Below are 16,531 nucleotides of genomic sequence, written 5' to 3'. Positions count from 1 at the left end.
AAGTGGCCACAGTCCCTCCCCTCCTCCACCCACTCTCTCCTCATTGGTGGCAGTGGCTGGCCGGCATCACATTGGAAGGAAGGAACATCTTTGTATTTCATACCTAGTCATCAAGGAAACACTAACAGTGTATAAGTGGTTATGCTGTAGAAAGAGTAGATAAAACCAGATGAGGAGAGGATTGGAAAAGGGCCACTCAGAAAGGAAGCTTATTCGTTTTAATGTTCGATACACTTTCCCCCTGTGACGAATACCACGCCTCATGCCCTCTGGACGTCACCTATGTTGAGCTCACGAGACGCAGTATGGTCACTTGTTACCAAAGCGTGATGTTACGCCCTCCAGAGGAGCAGGTAAGGTTAGCTTGGTACAGTTTACACAGACATCTCCTGTCCATGCGTGCACAGAGAGGCAACAAGCTGAGAGAGCTTTTTTACTGCCGCAGTGAAACAGCGCTGTTTCAGCCCAGGTATCTGCCACCAGCTTCTCGTTTGATATAAGCCCGGTCCACTAATGGAATTATATAGGGTGAGAAACAAACCCGCGGTAGCTTATAACTAGGCCAAAACACGGACGTGGGGATTCGTGATCGAGATACAAGACAGCACAAGATTAAATTATAGATTTAATCGCCGTAAGGGCACACTAGATATATCACAATATACACAGAGAATATATACAGTGGTCTGAGGTTACAGATACAGGGGATATAGGTACAACAGGGTCAAGCAGTCAGTTTACCAGATATATGAGTCCTTTGGGTAGTGATGAGTTCTTAGCTGTATTCACGTCCGAGGCAGTGATGTCAGCTGGTTGCAGGTCCCTCTAAACATATTGCACGATGTCACCCCCTTTCAGAGAAAGACGCCGCCCGCTGGCTTGCATGGGGATCTGTAGCTGGCCGCTCCCCTCCCCGCCTTTGGTAGGAGTCCACTCCCCCTCTGCTGGACTGGCTGCAAATGACCCACAAAACCCTTTAGGGTTTATAGCTCTAGTCCAGTAGGTCACAGGGAGATGGTTTTGGGACCAACGGATCCGCCTGGGTTCCGGCTATAACTAGAGTTCAAACATGGTGCCGCTATTGGGTTTCTGTGGGGAGATATGGATATCTCCCTTCCCTGTCCTCCGACCCTCAAACAAAGATCATGGGCATGTTCATCGTGGCCACCGAGACACAAATATGTATCCGGTTTGCACCTGCGATGGCCGGGCGATTCATAATTCCTTATGAAATGTAGGTGCCAACATGTCTGGGAGGTATCATTGATCCTGGCAAGGACTGATACCTCCTGTTGGGGTTTTTCCTGCAGGATCCGTGCTGTCTGACTGGAGGTGTAAAATGTAACCAAATGTGGCCTGCTAGGAGTTTTCTGCTCTCTGGCTGCGGCTTTGAAGCAGGGCCCCCCTGTGGAGCTTTATTTTCTCTGCCATCTTTCAGAAAAATGGTGGGTGTGAGGACATGGCTGACAGTAAATAATAATCAATATTCCTCACACCCCCAAATGCCTGAATTTAAAAAGACAACATATTTTTTATTGAGTTTAGTTCAGTGAGGTACATATAAAATAAATACTTATAGGTAGATATGTTTTTTGCATTATTTTTTTTAATTTCTTTTTGCCTTAAGCCACACGTCCATGTCCGTGCTCGAATCCATGAGAAGGTGGTCAGTGATGCATCCATGAAGCTGTCTGTGTGTCTGTTTTTTGCTGTCCGTGTGTCATCCGTGTTTTACTGACACTACACAGCTGAAAAATAATTTTCAAAGCATCTCTTCCTAATGATCCGTGAAACACAGATGCAACACTGATGGCATCCGTGTTGTATTCATGGTTTATACGGACCCGTAGACTATAATGTGCGTGATGGATCCGTGAAAACGAACAAAATAGAGCATGACCCACAGACTGCGCTAAATCACTGATGTCTGAATACACACATTAAAATGAATGTAAATGAGTGTAAATGAGGCTTTATTGTATATATTTTTTTGTATTCAAACTAATTTGGTATTCTAATGAGATTTAGTTGGCATGCCCCACCTTTTACAGCTGCAATTGTACAGGGTGGGCCATTTATATGGATACACCTTAATAAAATGGGAATGGTTGGTGATATTAACTTCATGGCACATTAGTATATGTGAGGGGGGAAACTTTTCAAGATGGGTGGTGACCATGGTGGCCATTTTGAAGTCGGCCATTTTAAATCCAACTTTTGTTTTTTCAATAGGAAGAGGGTCATGTGACACATCAAACTTATTGGGAATTTCACAAGAAAAACAATGGTGTGCTTGGTTTTAACATAACTTTATTCTTTCATGAGTTATTTGCAAGTTTCTGACCACTTATAAAATGTGTTCAATGTGCTGCCCATTTTGTTGGATTGTCAATGCAGCCCTTTTCTCCCACTCTTCACACACTGATAGCAACACCGCAGGAGAAATGTTAGCACAGGCTTCCAGTATCTGAGGTTTCAGGTGCTGCACATCTCGTATCTTCACAGCATATGCTGTGAAGATACGAGATGTGCAGCACCTGAAACTACTGTGAGGGGGCACATATCTGGGCATTATTACTGTGAGGGGGAACATATCTGGGCATTACTTCTGTGAGAGGGCACATATCTGGGCATATCTACTGTGAGAGGGGCACATATCTGGGCATAACTACTGTTAGGGGGAACATTTATGGGCATAACTACAGTGAGGGGCACAAAAGTGGGCATAACTACTGTGACAGGAACAAAGGTGGGCATAACTGCTGTAAGGGGCCACAAGGAGGACATAACAATTGTGAAGGGGCCACAAGGTGGGCTTTATTACTGTGAGGGGCCACAATGTGGGCATTAGTACTGTGTGGTAGCACTTAGGGGAAATGTCCTAGATTGCCCTACTATACACTGGCATGGCTCAGTCTTACAGGACAGCACAGCGCCCCTTGCTGGTTATTTCACAGGGGCAGTCACCATCCCTCCCTTATGTGATTATTATGACCACAGGGACCTTGTTCTGGATCCAGTGGACATCACGCTAATGCCAGCGACACCCTGCGTGAGGTAGGACCAGATTTTATTAGGACTGGGTGAGTGAAGCCAGGCATTGGGCTTAGGGCTCTTTAACACGAGCGGATCCTGTGCGGGTTATCCGCTGCGTGAAAGAGAGCCAAGCCCAGTTCCGGACAGTAGAGACACGGAGCAGTAACATGATTAAAAATGCTATTTGCCTCTGTGTGATCTTTTTACTACAAAATCTCAGTGACAACTTTATCTCACTGTGATTTTGTAGTAAAAAGATGACAGAGGCAAAGAGCATTATTAATTATGTTAACGCTCCGTGTCTCTGCTGTCCAGAACGGGGCTTGGCTCTCTATCACGCAGCGAATAACCCGCATGACATCCGCTTATGTCAAAGAGCCCTTAGTGTAAAGAAAATCTGCCGCCTCTTTGTAAAAATGGGGGGGTCCGATCCAAAGTTTGCACTGGGGCGCCTAACACTCTAGTTACGAACTTACGCCACTTACGTTTGCCCAATTTGTACCCCTCACTGTAGTTATACCAAGTTTTGTGCCCCCTCACTGTAGTTATACCCACTTTTGTGCCCCCTCACTGTAGTTATGCTCAGATATGTGCCTCGCACAGTAGTTATGCCAGATTAGGTGTCCCCTCACAGTAGTTATTCCAGATTTGGTGCCCCTCACAGTAGTTATGACAGATTAGGTACCCCCTCACTGTAGTTATGCCAGATTAGGTGCCCCTCACTGTAGTTATGCCAGATTATCTGGCCCTTCAATGTGCTCCATCACTCTAGTTGTGGCCACACTTTAGCCCCCAGTGCCCTCTTCAGACTGCAGTTACATAAAAGAAAAAAAAATCAATACTTCCCTGACGACGTGCTCCCACACACTTTGCGCTGCTGGCTGTGCAGGAGGCCGAATACCGGGCTTTCAGCGCTCCTCTCACAGCCAGCAGTGCGATGTGCAGCCTGAGGGGGGAGCTCCGAAGCTCAGCAGAACAGTGAAGCAGGGAGCGGAAGGCTCCCTGCTTCACTATGATAATGAACTACCCGGCAGCCCCCGCAGCCTCTGCGCCTGGGGCACATGCCCCGCCTGCCCCCCCTTGCTACGCCCCTGACTATAGTAGCCTGGGGCATTCTGAAGGCCCTGAGGCCTGCCATAGTAAAGTTCCTATGAAGTCCTGCCTGTTATGACCATGGGTTTAGTACAAAGGACCCTCAATCAGATATGAACTGACTATCATAAAACACTAAGATACAGTCAGTTCTAATCAGGGAAGATCCGTCAGACACAGGGGCCATGTTTTCAAATCCGATCACGGTCGTGTGCTCTTACACACAGATTTTTGCTGGTGTTTTTCTGGACATTTACATTTTTAGTGCCATATGTTGGTATGTTTTATGTGGTAAAAACATCAGCTCCGGATGTTAGCTGAAGGTCCAGAAACTACAACTCCTAGAATCCTCCTTTCACTTCTATGGGATTTACAAGAACATCCGAGTTAGGGTCCATTCACACATCCGTGTGTGTTTTGCGGATCCACATATCCGCGGATCCGCATTTTGCGGACCGCACATTTCCGGCACTAAGAAAATATGGAATAGGACATGCTCTATTTTTTTCAGGATTGGAATTGCGGACCCAGAAGTGCAGGTCCGCAATTCCGGATCGGGGCCACGCGTCGTGCGGCCCCATGAAAAATGTATGGGTCCGCAATTCCGTTGTGCAAAATGCAGAATGGAATTGCGGATGTGTGAATGGAGCCTAAATGTGAATGCTGGGAGTTGTAGTTTTACAGCAGCTGAAGTGCTGGAGGTTGCTGGTCCCTGGTCTATGGCAAATATAAAACACAAGACATACAACACAAGATTATTTTTTTTTTTTTTTGTTGCTCCGAGTGGGTATTGTCTTTCTGGCATCTTTTCGTGAAGGCACCATGCTGCAGCTATTGCGTTTTCACAAAACTGGCGATTGCGATGCCAGAGCACGGGACGAAGGGAGTGACCTCACAGTAGTTGTGGACATACAATCAGGATGACGTATATGTACGGCAATTACTTCATGCCAATATCCTACATGTATGCCTTTTTGCAGGTAGGGGAAGGGTCACACTGATTTTCCGGAGGAGGTTTTGAGACAGATATTCCTAACGGGTTTTGCACCAAAAGCCAGAGAGTATTGGAAAGGGATCAGAAATATAAATGATCCACTTCTGGCTTTGGCTGTAAAACCAGCAGGAAAATCTGCCTCAAAACTTTAAAAAATATATTTACAAAAAACCTCTGCTGGAACCTACCGTCATGGTTCAGGTCTGTTCCCAATGGTATCATTGCTTTATTTACATGTCCTATTAAACCAGTGTCAGATATTTTCCACTCAGATGGGTTCACCAGATATCCATATTCGTGAAACCTGATGGAGAAGTCCTAATGTATGTGTTCGTCTGAACCAGGTGATTGTGACCAGAACTGGTTCCACCTGTATAAATAAAGAGGTGAATATTACACAAAACTAAGGCTATTTCCTCTTATTTAGCGAATTTGCATTCTCTTTTATTCTATATACTCAGCTTGTCTGAAACGGCATTACCGCCAATGTCCACTAGTGGTCTCCACAGGAGCGGTAATGGGAGATGGAAGCGCCTTCTCCAGCCTGTCTCATGACAATGGTGAGTAATGATGCAGGGAGAGTGTCTTCATCCTATCGAAGAACTTGAAGAAACTTCCTATACAGCTCAGTGAGGTGACATCTTGGTTTATAGCATTACTAGCTGTCGCAGTTTCTCCACAGGTATGATGTCTACTACTTGTCACCAGGACAGAAGAGGAGAATTATCAGCAGGTTCAGTTCCATAGAGTTTAGGGGATGTCCTCAGTACTGGGACCCCCAGAGCAGAGCCTCCTCCCCGGTTAGCCCCTTGTTCTGTAATTGGCTGCCAGGGGGGTTTGGTCCCAGGCTTATAACAGGGGGAGTGGGCAGAGGAGGACACTGCTGCTGCTGACTCTCAGGACACAGGAGCCCTCTGCCTCTACCTGTCATGGCTGGCACATGCCTACAGTTTTTTGGGTTTATCTCAAGTTTCATAGGATGGATTGGTGTGGTAGTTGCCACCACCACCAATGACTGGGTGCTGACCTGCGACTACAGCATCAACACCTGCAGAAAGCTGGATGAACTGGGCTCCAGGGGACTATGGGCGGATTGTGTCATCTCCATAGGACTGTATCACTGCAAGCCCCTGGCTGACATCCTCACACTGCCAGGTGAGCTCCTGCTGAGTCCTCCCCTGGACTCAAGATTACATCTGATTAGATAGACTCAGATGAATGGAGATGGATAGATCGATATAGACAGATAGATAGATTAGATAGATAGATAGTATGAGATAGATGATAGATAGATAGATAGTATGAGATAGATGATAGATAGATAGTATGAGATAGATGATAGATAGATAGATAGTATGAGATAGATGATAGATAGATAGTATGAGATAGATGATAGATAGATAGATAGATAGTATGAGATAGATGATAGATAGATAGTATGAGATAGATGATAGATAGATAGATAGATAGATAGATAGATAGATAGATAGATAGATAGATAGTATGAGATAGATGATAGATAGTATGAGATAGATGATAGATAAATATATAGATAGATAGATAGATAGATAGATGATAGATAGATAGATAGTATAGATAGATAGATAGTATGAGATAGATGATAGATAGATAGTATGAGATAGATGATAGATAGATAGTATGAGATAGATGATAGATAGATAGATAGATAGATAGATAGATAGATAGATAGTATGAGATAGATGATAGATAGTATGAGATAGATGATAGATAAATATATAGATAGATAGATAGATAGATAGATAGATGATAGATAGATAGATAGTATGAGATAGATGATAGATAGATAGATAGTATGAGATAGATGATAGATAGATAGATAGTATGAGATAGATGATAGATAGATAGTATGAGATAGATGATAGATAGATAGATAGATAGTATGAGATAGATGATAGATAGATAGATAGATAGTATGAGATAGATGATAGATAGTATGAGATAGATGATAGATAAATATATAGATAGATAGATAGATAGATGATAGATAGATAGATATAGACGGATAGATAGATAGATAGATATAGACCGATAGATAGATAGATACATAGATAGTATGAGATAGATAATAGATAGATATCAGACAGACAAAAAGCTAAAGATAGAGATTGATAGCCTAGATAGAATATATATATATTAGATAGGTACATACATAGTTATTAAATAAATACTTAGGTAAATAGATAGCTACATAGATATATGACTGATAGATGCCAATATAGATAAGATCTATAGATATGAGATAGATATATTATAGACAGTTGGATACCTATGATATCGGTAGGTAAATAGATTGCTATATGATAGATAGACATAGATATGAAATAGATATTTGATAGATATAGATATGAGAGATTTCAGATAGATATAGGTACATTGATGGTGAGATATATAGTAGATAGCTGTACGGATGTGCATTCAGCATCTATATGATATTGAACACATACATAAATACTCATAGGTCAGGTTTGAGCCATTCATGTTATTTAGTTTTTTAATATTATTTGTACTTTTATAACTGCTTGAATATGGAAAATCCTTTGAAGGCTCCTACTTGGTGAAGTCTCTGTCTCCCCGAAGCCCAGTGATAAGGACCCGCATAGTGAGAATTGCTTCAGATTCAGTTACATTTAATGTAATCATTTTGCTTTCTCCTTAGTATTCAGATTTTTTTTCTACCTGGATTAATAATTTGCAGACAATTAGGATGAGGTCACACATTTGAAGGTGGTACCTGTAGGGAATGTTAGATAATATAGGTATTATCAACAATATATTTTCCCAAGTGAAATGAATCTTACTAGGATGGTTCTGCTCTTCTGACCTGACAATTATACATTCATTTAAACTTTAAAGGGAATCTGTTACCTCCCCTGAGCCCTGTGATGTGCAGCACTGCTGCCCCTGACTCCAGATCACTGTCACTGTGACTGAGCGGATCTGTCATGGATGGATCCGTTCAGATAATACAACTGTCTGCATCCGTTTAGAACGGATCCTGTTGTATTATCTGTAACATAGCCAAGACGGATCCGTCATGAACTCCATTGAAAGTCAATGGAGGACGGATCCGTTTTCTATTGTGCCAGATTGTGGCTCAGTTTCATCAGACGCACAACAAAACACTGCAGGCAGCGGTTTGGTGTCCGCCTCCAAAGCGGAATGGTGACTGACCTGATGCATTCTGAGCGGATCCTTTTCCATTCAGAATGGATTAGGGCAAAACTGATCTGTTTTGGACCGCTTGTGCGAGCCCTGAACGGATCTCACAAACGGGAAGCCAAAACGCCAGTGTGAAAGTAGCCTTAGCTGTATGTCCGTGTCCACCCCCCATTCCCATGCTGTGCACCCACAAACTGGCACTGGAATAGACCCGGAGTCCTCTCCATTATAGTTGCATGCTCATAAGTCCTCGCAATGTAGGCAAGCGGCCGTTTGCAGGTGCGCAATGAAGGGACGGGGGTGAGTATGGAAATATAAATGAGTGATCTAGATTCAGAGGCAGCAATTATTTCAACTTATAATGGTGAATTATGCTTCTTTTTACATAGGTCTGCATGAAATCCTAAACTACCTTAATTCAGTGAATTACCATAAAAAAATGTCCAAGCAAATCCCCCTATGTTACATATGTGTATCTGCCATCTGCCAAGATGGATATTATTTCATTTGGTTTTGTTGTGTGACATTAAGGCTTCATTCACACGAACAACGGACAAAATACGGACACCTTCCATGTGTATTTTTCATTTTTCTCACTCATGGCTATTCTCATCCGCAATATGGACAAGAATGGGACACATAATCTGGTGCATTTTACAACTACTATCAACAGCTACTTTTGCCTTTGATAAATAACTTGTCTTGTGTGAAATGAGAAATGTCACACTTTTGGCACAATTATTGGTTTTAGCCTTTTTTAGCTTTTTTTTTTTTAACCTGTGCAGTTTCTTCCAAAATCAATAAGGCTAGGTCTACACAACGACATTTTTTGTGCGACATTTTGTCTCACCAATGTCGCGCGACAATTTTTATAATGATAGTCTATAGTGTCGCACTGCAAGATGCGACATACTGCGACAGTCGCAAAAAAATCCATTTGAAATGGATTTTTCTGCGACTGTCGCGTCGCAGTCGCAGCATGTCGCATGTTGCAGTGCGACACTACAAACTATCATAAAAATTGTCGCGGGACATTGGTGTGACAAAATGTTGCGCGAAAAATGTTGCAGTGTAGTTTTGCCCTATCTGTCGCGTGACAAATGTCGTCGTGTAGCCCTAGCCTTAACTGAATAATAAATGTGGACCTCTAGTGTCATCAAGGTGCTACAGTATGATGAAAGTTTGGTATCAGGGCTAATAAAAAAAACATCAGCTGATGTGACAGAAAGACCTCTACCAGCGATCAACAACTACAACTCCCAGAATCCTGCTTTCGCTTCTATGGGAGTTTCAAGAAAGCCAAGCAAATGTGCATGCCGGGAGTTGTAGTTTCACAGCACTGGAGTGCCGAAGGTTGCTGACCCATCTACAGGTCCTTCTCAAAAAATTAGCATATTGTGATAAAGTTCATTATTTTCTGTAATGTACTGATAAACATTAGACTTTCATATATTTTAGATTCATTACACACCAACTGAAGTAGTTCAAGCCTTTTATTGTTTTAATATTGATGATTTTGGCATACAGCTCATGAAAACCCAAATTTCCTATCTAAAAAAATTAGCATATTTTATCCGACCAATAAAAGAAAAGTGTTTTTAATACAAAAAAGTCAACCTTCAAATAATTATGCTCAGTTATGCACTCAATACTTGGTCGGGAATCCTTTTGCAGAAATGACTGCTTCAATGCGGCGTGGCATGGAGGCAATCAGCCTGTGGCACTGCTGAGGTGTTATGGAGGCCCAGGATGCTTCGATAGCGGCCTTAAGCTCATCCAGAGTGTTGGGTCTTGCGTCTCTCAACTTTCTCTTCCCAATATCCCACAGATTCTCTATGGGGTTCAGGTCAGGAGAGTTGGCAGGCCAATTGAGCACAGTAATACCATGGTCAGTAAACCATTTACCAGTGGTTTTGGCACTGTGAGCAGGTGCCAGGTCGTGCTGAAAAATGACATCTTCATCTCCATAAAGCTTTTCAGCAGATGGAAGCATGAAGTGCTCCAAAATCTCCTGATAGCTAGCTGCATTGACCCTGCCCTTTATAAAACACAGTGGACCAACACTAGCAGCTGACATGGCACCCCAGACCATCACTGACTGTGGGTACTTGACACTGGACTTCAGGCATTTTGGCATTTCCCTCTCCCCAGTCTTCCTCCAGACTCTGGCACCTTGATTTCCGAATGACATGCAACAGTCCAGTGCTGCTTCTCTGTAGCCCAGGTCAGGCGCTTCTGCCGCTGTTTCTGGTTCAAAAGTGGCTTGACCTGGGGAATGCGGCACCTGTAGCCCATTTCCTGCACACGCCTGTACACGGTGGCTCTGGATGTTTCTACTCCAGACTCAGTCCACTGCTTCCGCAGGTCCCCCAAGGTCTGGAATCGGTCCTTCTCCACAATCTTCCTCAGGGTCCGGTCACCTCTTCTCGTTGTGCAGCATTTTCTGCCACACTTTTTCCTTCCCACAGACTTCCCACTGAGGTGCCTTGATACAGCACTCTGGGAACAGCCTATTCGTTCAGAAATTTCTTTCTGTGTCTTACCCTCTTGCTTGAGGGTGTCAATGATGGCCTTCTGGACAGCAGTCAGGTCGGCAGTCTTACCCATGATTGCTGTTTTGAGTAATGAACCAGGCTGGGAGTTTTTAAAAGCCTCAGGAATATTTTGCAGGTGTTTAGAGTTAATTAGTTGATTCAGATGATTAGGTTAATAGCTCGTTTAGAGAACCTTTTCATGATATGCTAATTTTTTGAGATAGGAATTTTGGGTTTTCATGAGCTGTATGCCAAAATCATCAATATTAAAACAATAAAAGGCTTGAACTACTTCAGTTGGTGTGTAATGAATCTAAAATATATGAAAGTCTAATGTTTATCAGTACATTACAGAAAATAATGAACTTTATCACAATGTGCTAATTTTTGGAGAAGGACCTGTATACCTGTGATGGCTAACCTCGGCACTCCAGCTGTGGTTAAACTACATTTCCCAAAATGCACACTTGCTTGACTGTTCTCAGAACTCCACAGAAATGAATGGAGCATGCTGGGAGTTGTAGTTTCGCCACAGCTGGAGTGCCTGAGGTTAGCCATCACTGATCTATACTATTGTCACCTGGTTTCTAATAAATAGCATTTTAGGATCATACATGTCCACTGTTGTGCCCCTATAGCACACCTCTGCCCCTCAATGCAGCACATATTCCCTCTACTGCAGACGGACATGAGTGCCACTTACTGAGGAATCTCTGACCACCCTTTAAGTTATTAGAACAAGTAATAAAGACTAGTGTTGGGCGCGAATATTCGAATATTAATCGCGAATATCGGCACGTTGAGCATTTGCGAATATTTAGAATATTGTGATATATTTTCATAATTACGATTATTCTAGATTTTTATTTCAATAGTAACCTCCCTTCTTGCTTGTGGGCCAATGAGAAGGCTGCAATGTCTTTGTCTGAGCTTAGCGACATCCCTAGCACCCAATAGGAAAGTTGCCTACCCCTTACTATATAAGAACCTCCCCAGCAGCCCTTGTATACAGTATTTTGCAGATCTGAGAGAGACAGCAGAGTCATTGCTGTGCTCTGTGATTTGCTGTGTCATTACATTAGATAGTTAGTTAGCTGATATATATAATACAGATAGTTAGTGGGAGATAGTCAGTGTAGGTTAGATAGTGATATAGTGTGTAGCTGGTTCTGCTGTTCATACATACATACATACAGTACATAGTGCTGTGATGTCACAAGTTCATGACAATACTTAGTGCACCAATCACTAATAACTAGTCAGATCTGTGAAGTTGCACGTATTACGCCAAAATATTCGCATTATTAGTGTCGATTTCACAATCGCAAATATATTGGAGCACTCTATCTGCATATAAAGCTATTGTAATGTTCTGCTGTGCCAACCATTTTCTCCAGTCTCCGGAAACTTCTAGCCGCTTGGAAAATGTAGCTATAGTGACCCACGCCTGTATTTTGCATGCCTTATGCGAATATTACATTGCCGAATTCGTAAGAAAATTATGAATATTCTACCAAATATTTGCAAAATATTGCAAATTCGAATATTGCCCCTGCTGCTCATCACTAATGAAGACCAAGGAGGACAATTATCAACTCCTTAAACTGGAAAACTGTTGTAAAAAAAAAAAATATTGCTAACAAATTTGTGAAGATGGGTAGGGTGTGGGCAGTGCGGGGCCAGGCATGATGCCAGAGGGAAATAGATTAAGACCAGCGTGTAAAACACCAGTCTTTTTAAATCTCTCACGTGTCCACAAAATGATGTGTCCTACTAGATAGTCTACTGATCAAATAGCGTTATATGTGCCACCGAGAACTTAAAAACTGTACCTTTGTTGTAGCTAATGGAGTTTTCTTTCAGGCAAAAATTAACTTTTAAGATTCTGTAAATGCAGCACCTCCTCAACGGCTCATAACCCCGCTCTCCGTGTGTTTTACTCTCCTCCTCTCTCCTTTTCCACTGCGCCCGCTACGAATTTGACCGCGCAGCCGCAGTGGAAAAGGAGAGGAAGAGAGTAAACGAGTGGGCAGAGGCACACGGAGAGCTGTTGAGGAGGTGCTGCCTGGGGCTCGGACGATTGAGACGCCGCCCTGGGCACTTGAGAGGGCGCATTTACAGAATCTTAAAAGTTCATTTTTGCCTGAAAGAAAACTCCATCAAATACAACAAAGTTACCGTTCTCGGTGGCACATATAACGCTATTTGATCAGTCTAATATGCTCAAATGTGGTGACAGACTTCCTTTTAATAGTAGTAATGCCCACTGTACTAGTAATGCCCTCTGTGCCCCCTCCATAGTAGAAATCCCCATTGTGCCCCGTTCACAGTAATAATGCCCACTGTGCCCCCTTCACAGTAATAATGCCCTCTGTGCCCCCTCCATAGTAGAAATGCCCATTGTGCCCCGTTCACAGTAATAATGCCCACTGTGCCCCCTTCACAGTAATAATGCCCTCTGTGCCCCCTCCATAGTAGAAATGCCCATTGTGCCCCCTTCACATTAGTAATGCCCTCTGTGCCCCCTCCATAGTAATAAAGTCCTCTGTACCCCCTCCATAGTAATAAAGTCCTCTGTGCCCCCTCCATATTAATAAAGCCCTCTGTGCCCCCTCTGTATAAAAAAACACACACACACAGTAACTACTCACCTTGTCCTTATCCTGAAGCTCACATACCTCTCACCCCTGCAGACACAGATCGCTCTGCAGCACTGTGTGGGCGGAGCTTATACAGATTACCAGGCTGCAGGCTCCACCCACACCGGCCAGCAGCGCGATCTGTGTCTGCAGGCTGAATGGTGTAGCGGGGAGAAGTTTTCCTGCGTCACCATTCAGAGCGCGGCTGGCCTGAAGGAGGGGAGGAGCGCTGGGAGCTGAGCGGTGAGGGACAGGACCGCAACTCCCAGTGCTCCAGCAATGAGCGCTTCCATCTGTATTGGAGTTGTTCTGTAGTACCTGCTATATTCCCCACCTGCTGCACTATTGGGCTAAAGCTCCAACTTACCCAAAAGTAACACTGAAAAAAGAATAAAACTGCATCGCTGGAGCTTTGAGAGTGGCAGAATTGACAACATGGTGCTGTCTACCATTGTCCATTTTCCTTTAGACCATAATGACTGAGATTAAAGAAAAAATGAAAAAATATTTGACAATTCTTATTAAACACAAGTGAACTGTACATAAAAAAAAGAAAACACAGCAAACCGTATGGGGCTTAGTAGCTGTAAGGCTTTGTCTCTGGAGTCGTACCTACTTTGTTGCTTGGCACTGTAATGATTGCTTTGGCTCACTGTTTTAGGCAGTTAAGTTGTCTCTCCAAAGGAGATCTTGCCTGGCACTCTGGCTGGCACTATTATGCAGGGACTGTTTGCCATTAATATCCATTGGTGAGTGCTCATAATATTGTGGTTACTTGGAGGTATTTGTCTTATGGAAGTTAAGAAACACTGGTTTAGTTCTCCAAACCTAGTATTATCTCATTCATATCCTACCAGCAGGTATTATAATAAAGATGTCATACGGTCAACAGGTACTCCTAATGAACTCCCCATATGCACGCATGCTCTGTCTCGACTTATATCTGTACATGCCTATTCTATAGGCTAGCATATAGAGCAACAGTATATGTAGGTAATTTGCACAGTGAGAATAAAGTACAGTAAGGTCCGCATCAAATAGACCATAACAATCAAAGGTAAGGGGGGATGGGAAAAAAGGGGGGAGGGGTGGAGGGCCCTAAAGTTACATCTATTATTGTCTAACATAGTTGAGCTGTACGAATCTATCTATGTTTCGGTGTTCCATTCTGACCCTAGACAGGTGGCTCAATTCTGTCATTTAAGGGTGAGTAGTTAGGATTATGGTGCCAAGGACCCCAAGTAAGTTGCTTGGATTTGAGGGAAATAGTTGTGTGTGGTATTGAATGCTCATACCTGCACGACGTATTGACCTCATGTATGACCTCAGCTAGAGTCGGTGGGGCAGGTTGCTTCCAATGACGCATAATGATCAGCTTAGCGCTAAGTAGGATATGTCCCGCAATATTTCTGTGTCCTGGGGGGATAGTGTGAATACCCAGGAACAAGAGAGCCAGTTCAGGAAGTGGTTCTATTCTCTGGACCACTATTCCTGAGATCAAGTCAAAAACACTGTGCCAATAGGGGGTGAGTATGGGGCATTCCCATAAGATATGAAGTAGGGAGCCTCTAGCCCCGCATCCTCGCCAGCAATGGGGGGAGGCTGAGGGGTATATTGTGTTTAATCTCTGTGGAGTAAAGTACCATTGTAGGAGGGTCTTAAGCCCTGCCTCGTAGTGCGTGATACATTTAAAGGTAGAAACCAGAAATTTGATAGCTAGAATCCAGTCCTCGTTTAGGAAAGTCTTTCCCAGTTCCAATTCCCATTTTTTAATGGGTAGAGTCTTGGTGAAAGTGGCTTTATCCCCTAATATGTTGTATACGTATCATGTGGTTTGTTTTTTAAAGAGGAATGGGAATTGGAATAATCTTAGTATGCAAGAGTTTATTGAGGGTGGAAATTGGGTAATTTTTGCAATAAAGTATTGGATACGCAAGTAGTTATAGAATTCCGTATATGGCAATGCGAATGAGCGGTGAAGTGAGTCAAAGGGGAGGAGATGGCCATCTGGCATTATTTGGGATATAGAGGTGATCCCTGTTCCCCGCCAGTTCGTTAAGTTGATGTCAGTGATGCTGAGTTCCAATGTGGTTATAGTGGCCTGTGGTAAAAGGGTGGATTTTGAGTCTCTCTGTGTTCTGTGGATTGTGGACCATAGATTACTAGCGTGTTGTATCGTTAGTAGTTCATTGTGTGGTTGGGAGGGGTTCCATAGTAAATGGATCAGATAGTCTTTCAAAGTAGCATGTTTGATTGTATGGGATTCAATCTGCATCCAGGCTTTAGTGTCATCAGGGGTCCACCATTCCTGGGCAAAGGATAGTGCTATTGCTTGGAAGTAGTCCTTAATATCAGGAAGGCCTAGTCCGCCAGCATGTTTTTTCTTGGTCAATAATGCTCGAGCTACTTTGGGTTTGGTTGGACCCCAGACGTACTTACCCAGAATCGACTGAGCTTTTTTGAAAAATGTTGCAGAGACAGGCGGGTTGGGAGGGCACGAAATATATATATAAGCTTGGGGAGGGTCATCATTTGGAAGGATGCCACTCTACCCACCCAGGACAATGCTTTCATAGAGAAGCTGTTCAAGTCTTGCATCATGGTGGTTAGAAGGGGATGGTAATTCCTGCTATAAAGAAGGGAGCAAGGCGAAGTAATCTTAACTCCAAGGTATGGAATCTCTGACGTTTGCCAGTCCAGTTCATGGAAGGATTTTAGAGAGGCCGTTTAATCCGGTGACATGTTAATGGGCAGAGCTTGTGATTTAGGGCTGTTTCACACGAGCGGATGCTGTGCATGACATCCGCTCCGTGAATGACAGCCAAGACCTCATGCGGACAGCAGAAGCACGGAGCAGTAACATGATTGATAATGCTCCGTGCCTCTCTGTGATCTCTTTACTACGAAATCACAGTGAGATAAAGTTGTCACCGTGATTTTGTAGTAAAGAGATCACAGAGAGGCACAGAGCATTATCAATCATGTTAATGCTCCGTGCTTCTGCTCTCCTCATCGGGTCTTGGCTCTCATTCACA

General features: G+C 43.3%; 1 protein-coding gene across 2 annotated transcripts in view; it reads left to right on the top strand.

Annotated features, from left to right (window-relative positions):
- The first annotated feature begins 5,769 nt into the window (after window positions 1-5,769).
- CLDN11 (claudin 11) overlaps window positions 5,770-16,531 on the top strand; it is a 52,353-nt gene continuing 41,591 nt past the window's right edge. Inside the window, exon 1 of one of the 2 annotated variants that reach the window (XM_044292131.1) lies at window positions 5,770-5,804. Coding sequence is in view for 1 of the 2 variants with exons in the window: in XM_044292130.1 (XP_044148065.1) it covers window positions 6,052-6,277 (226 nt within the window). In the remaining variant the exon portion in view is untranslated. Of the gene's footprint in view, window positions 5,805-6,051; window positions 6,278-16,531 lie in introns of those variants that run through there. The other variant, XM_044292130.1, reaches the window with a different exon arrangement.

Source organism: Bufo gargarizans, chromosome 4 (genome assembly GCF_014858855.1).
Source record: "Bufo gargarizans isolate SCDJY-AF-19 chromosome 4, ASM1485885v1, whole genome shotgun sequence".
Classification (NCBI taxonomy): Eukaryota; Metazoa; Chordata; class Amphibia; order Anura; family Bufonidae; genus Bufo; species Bufo gargarizans.
This window is presented reverse-complemented; position numbering and strand designations above follow the sequence as displayed.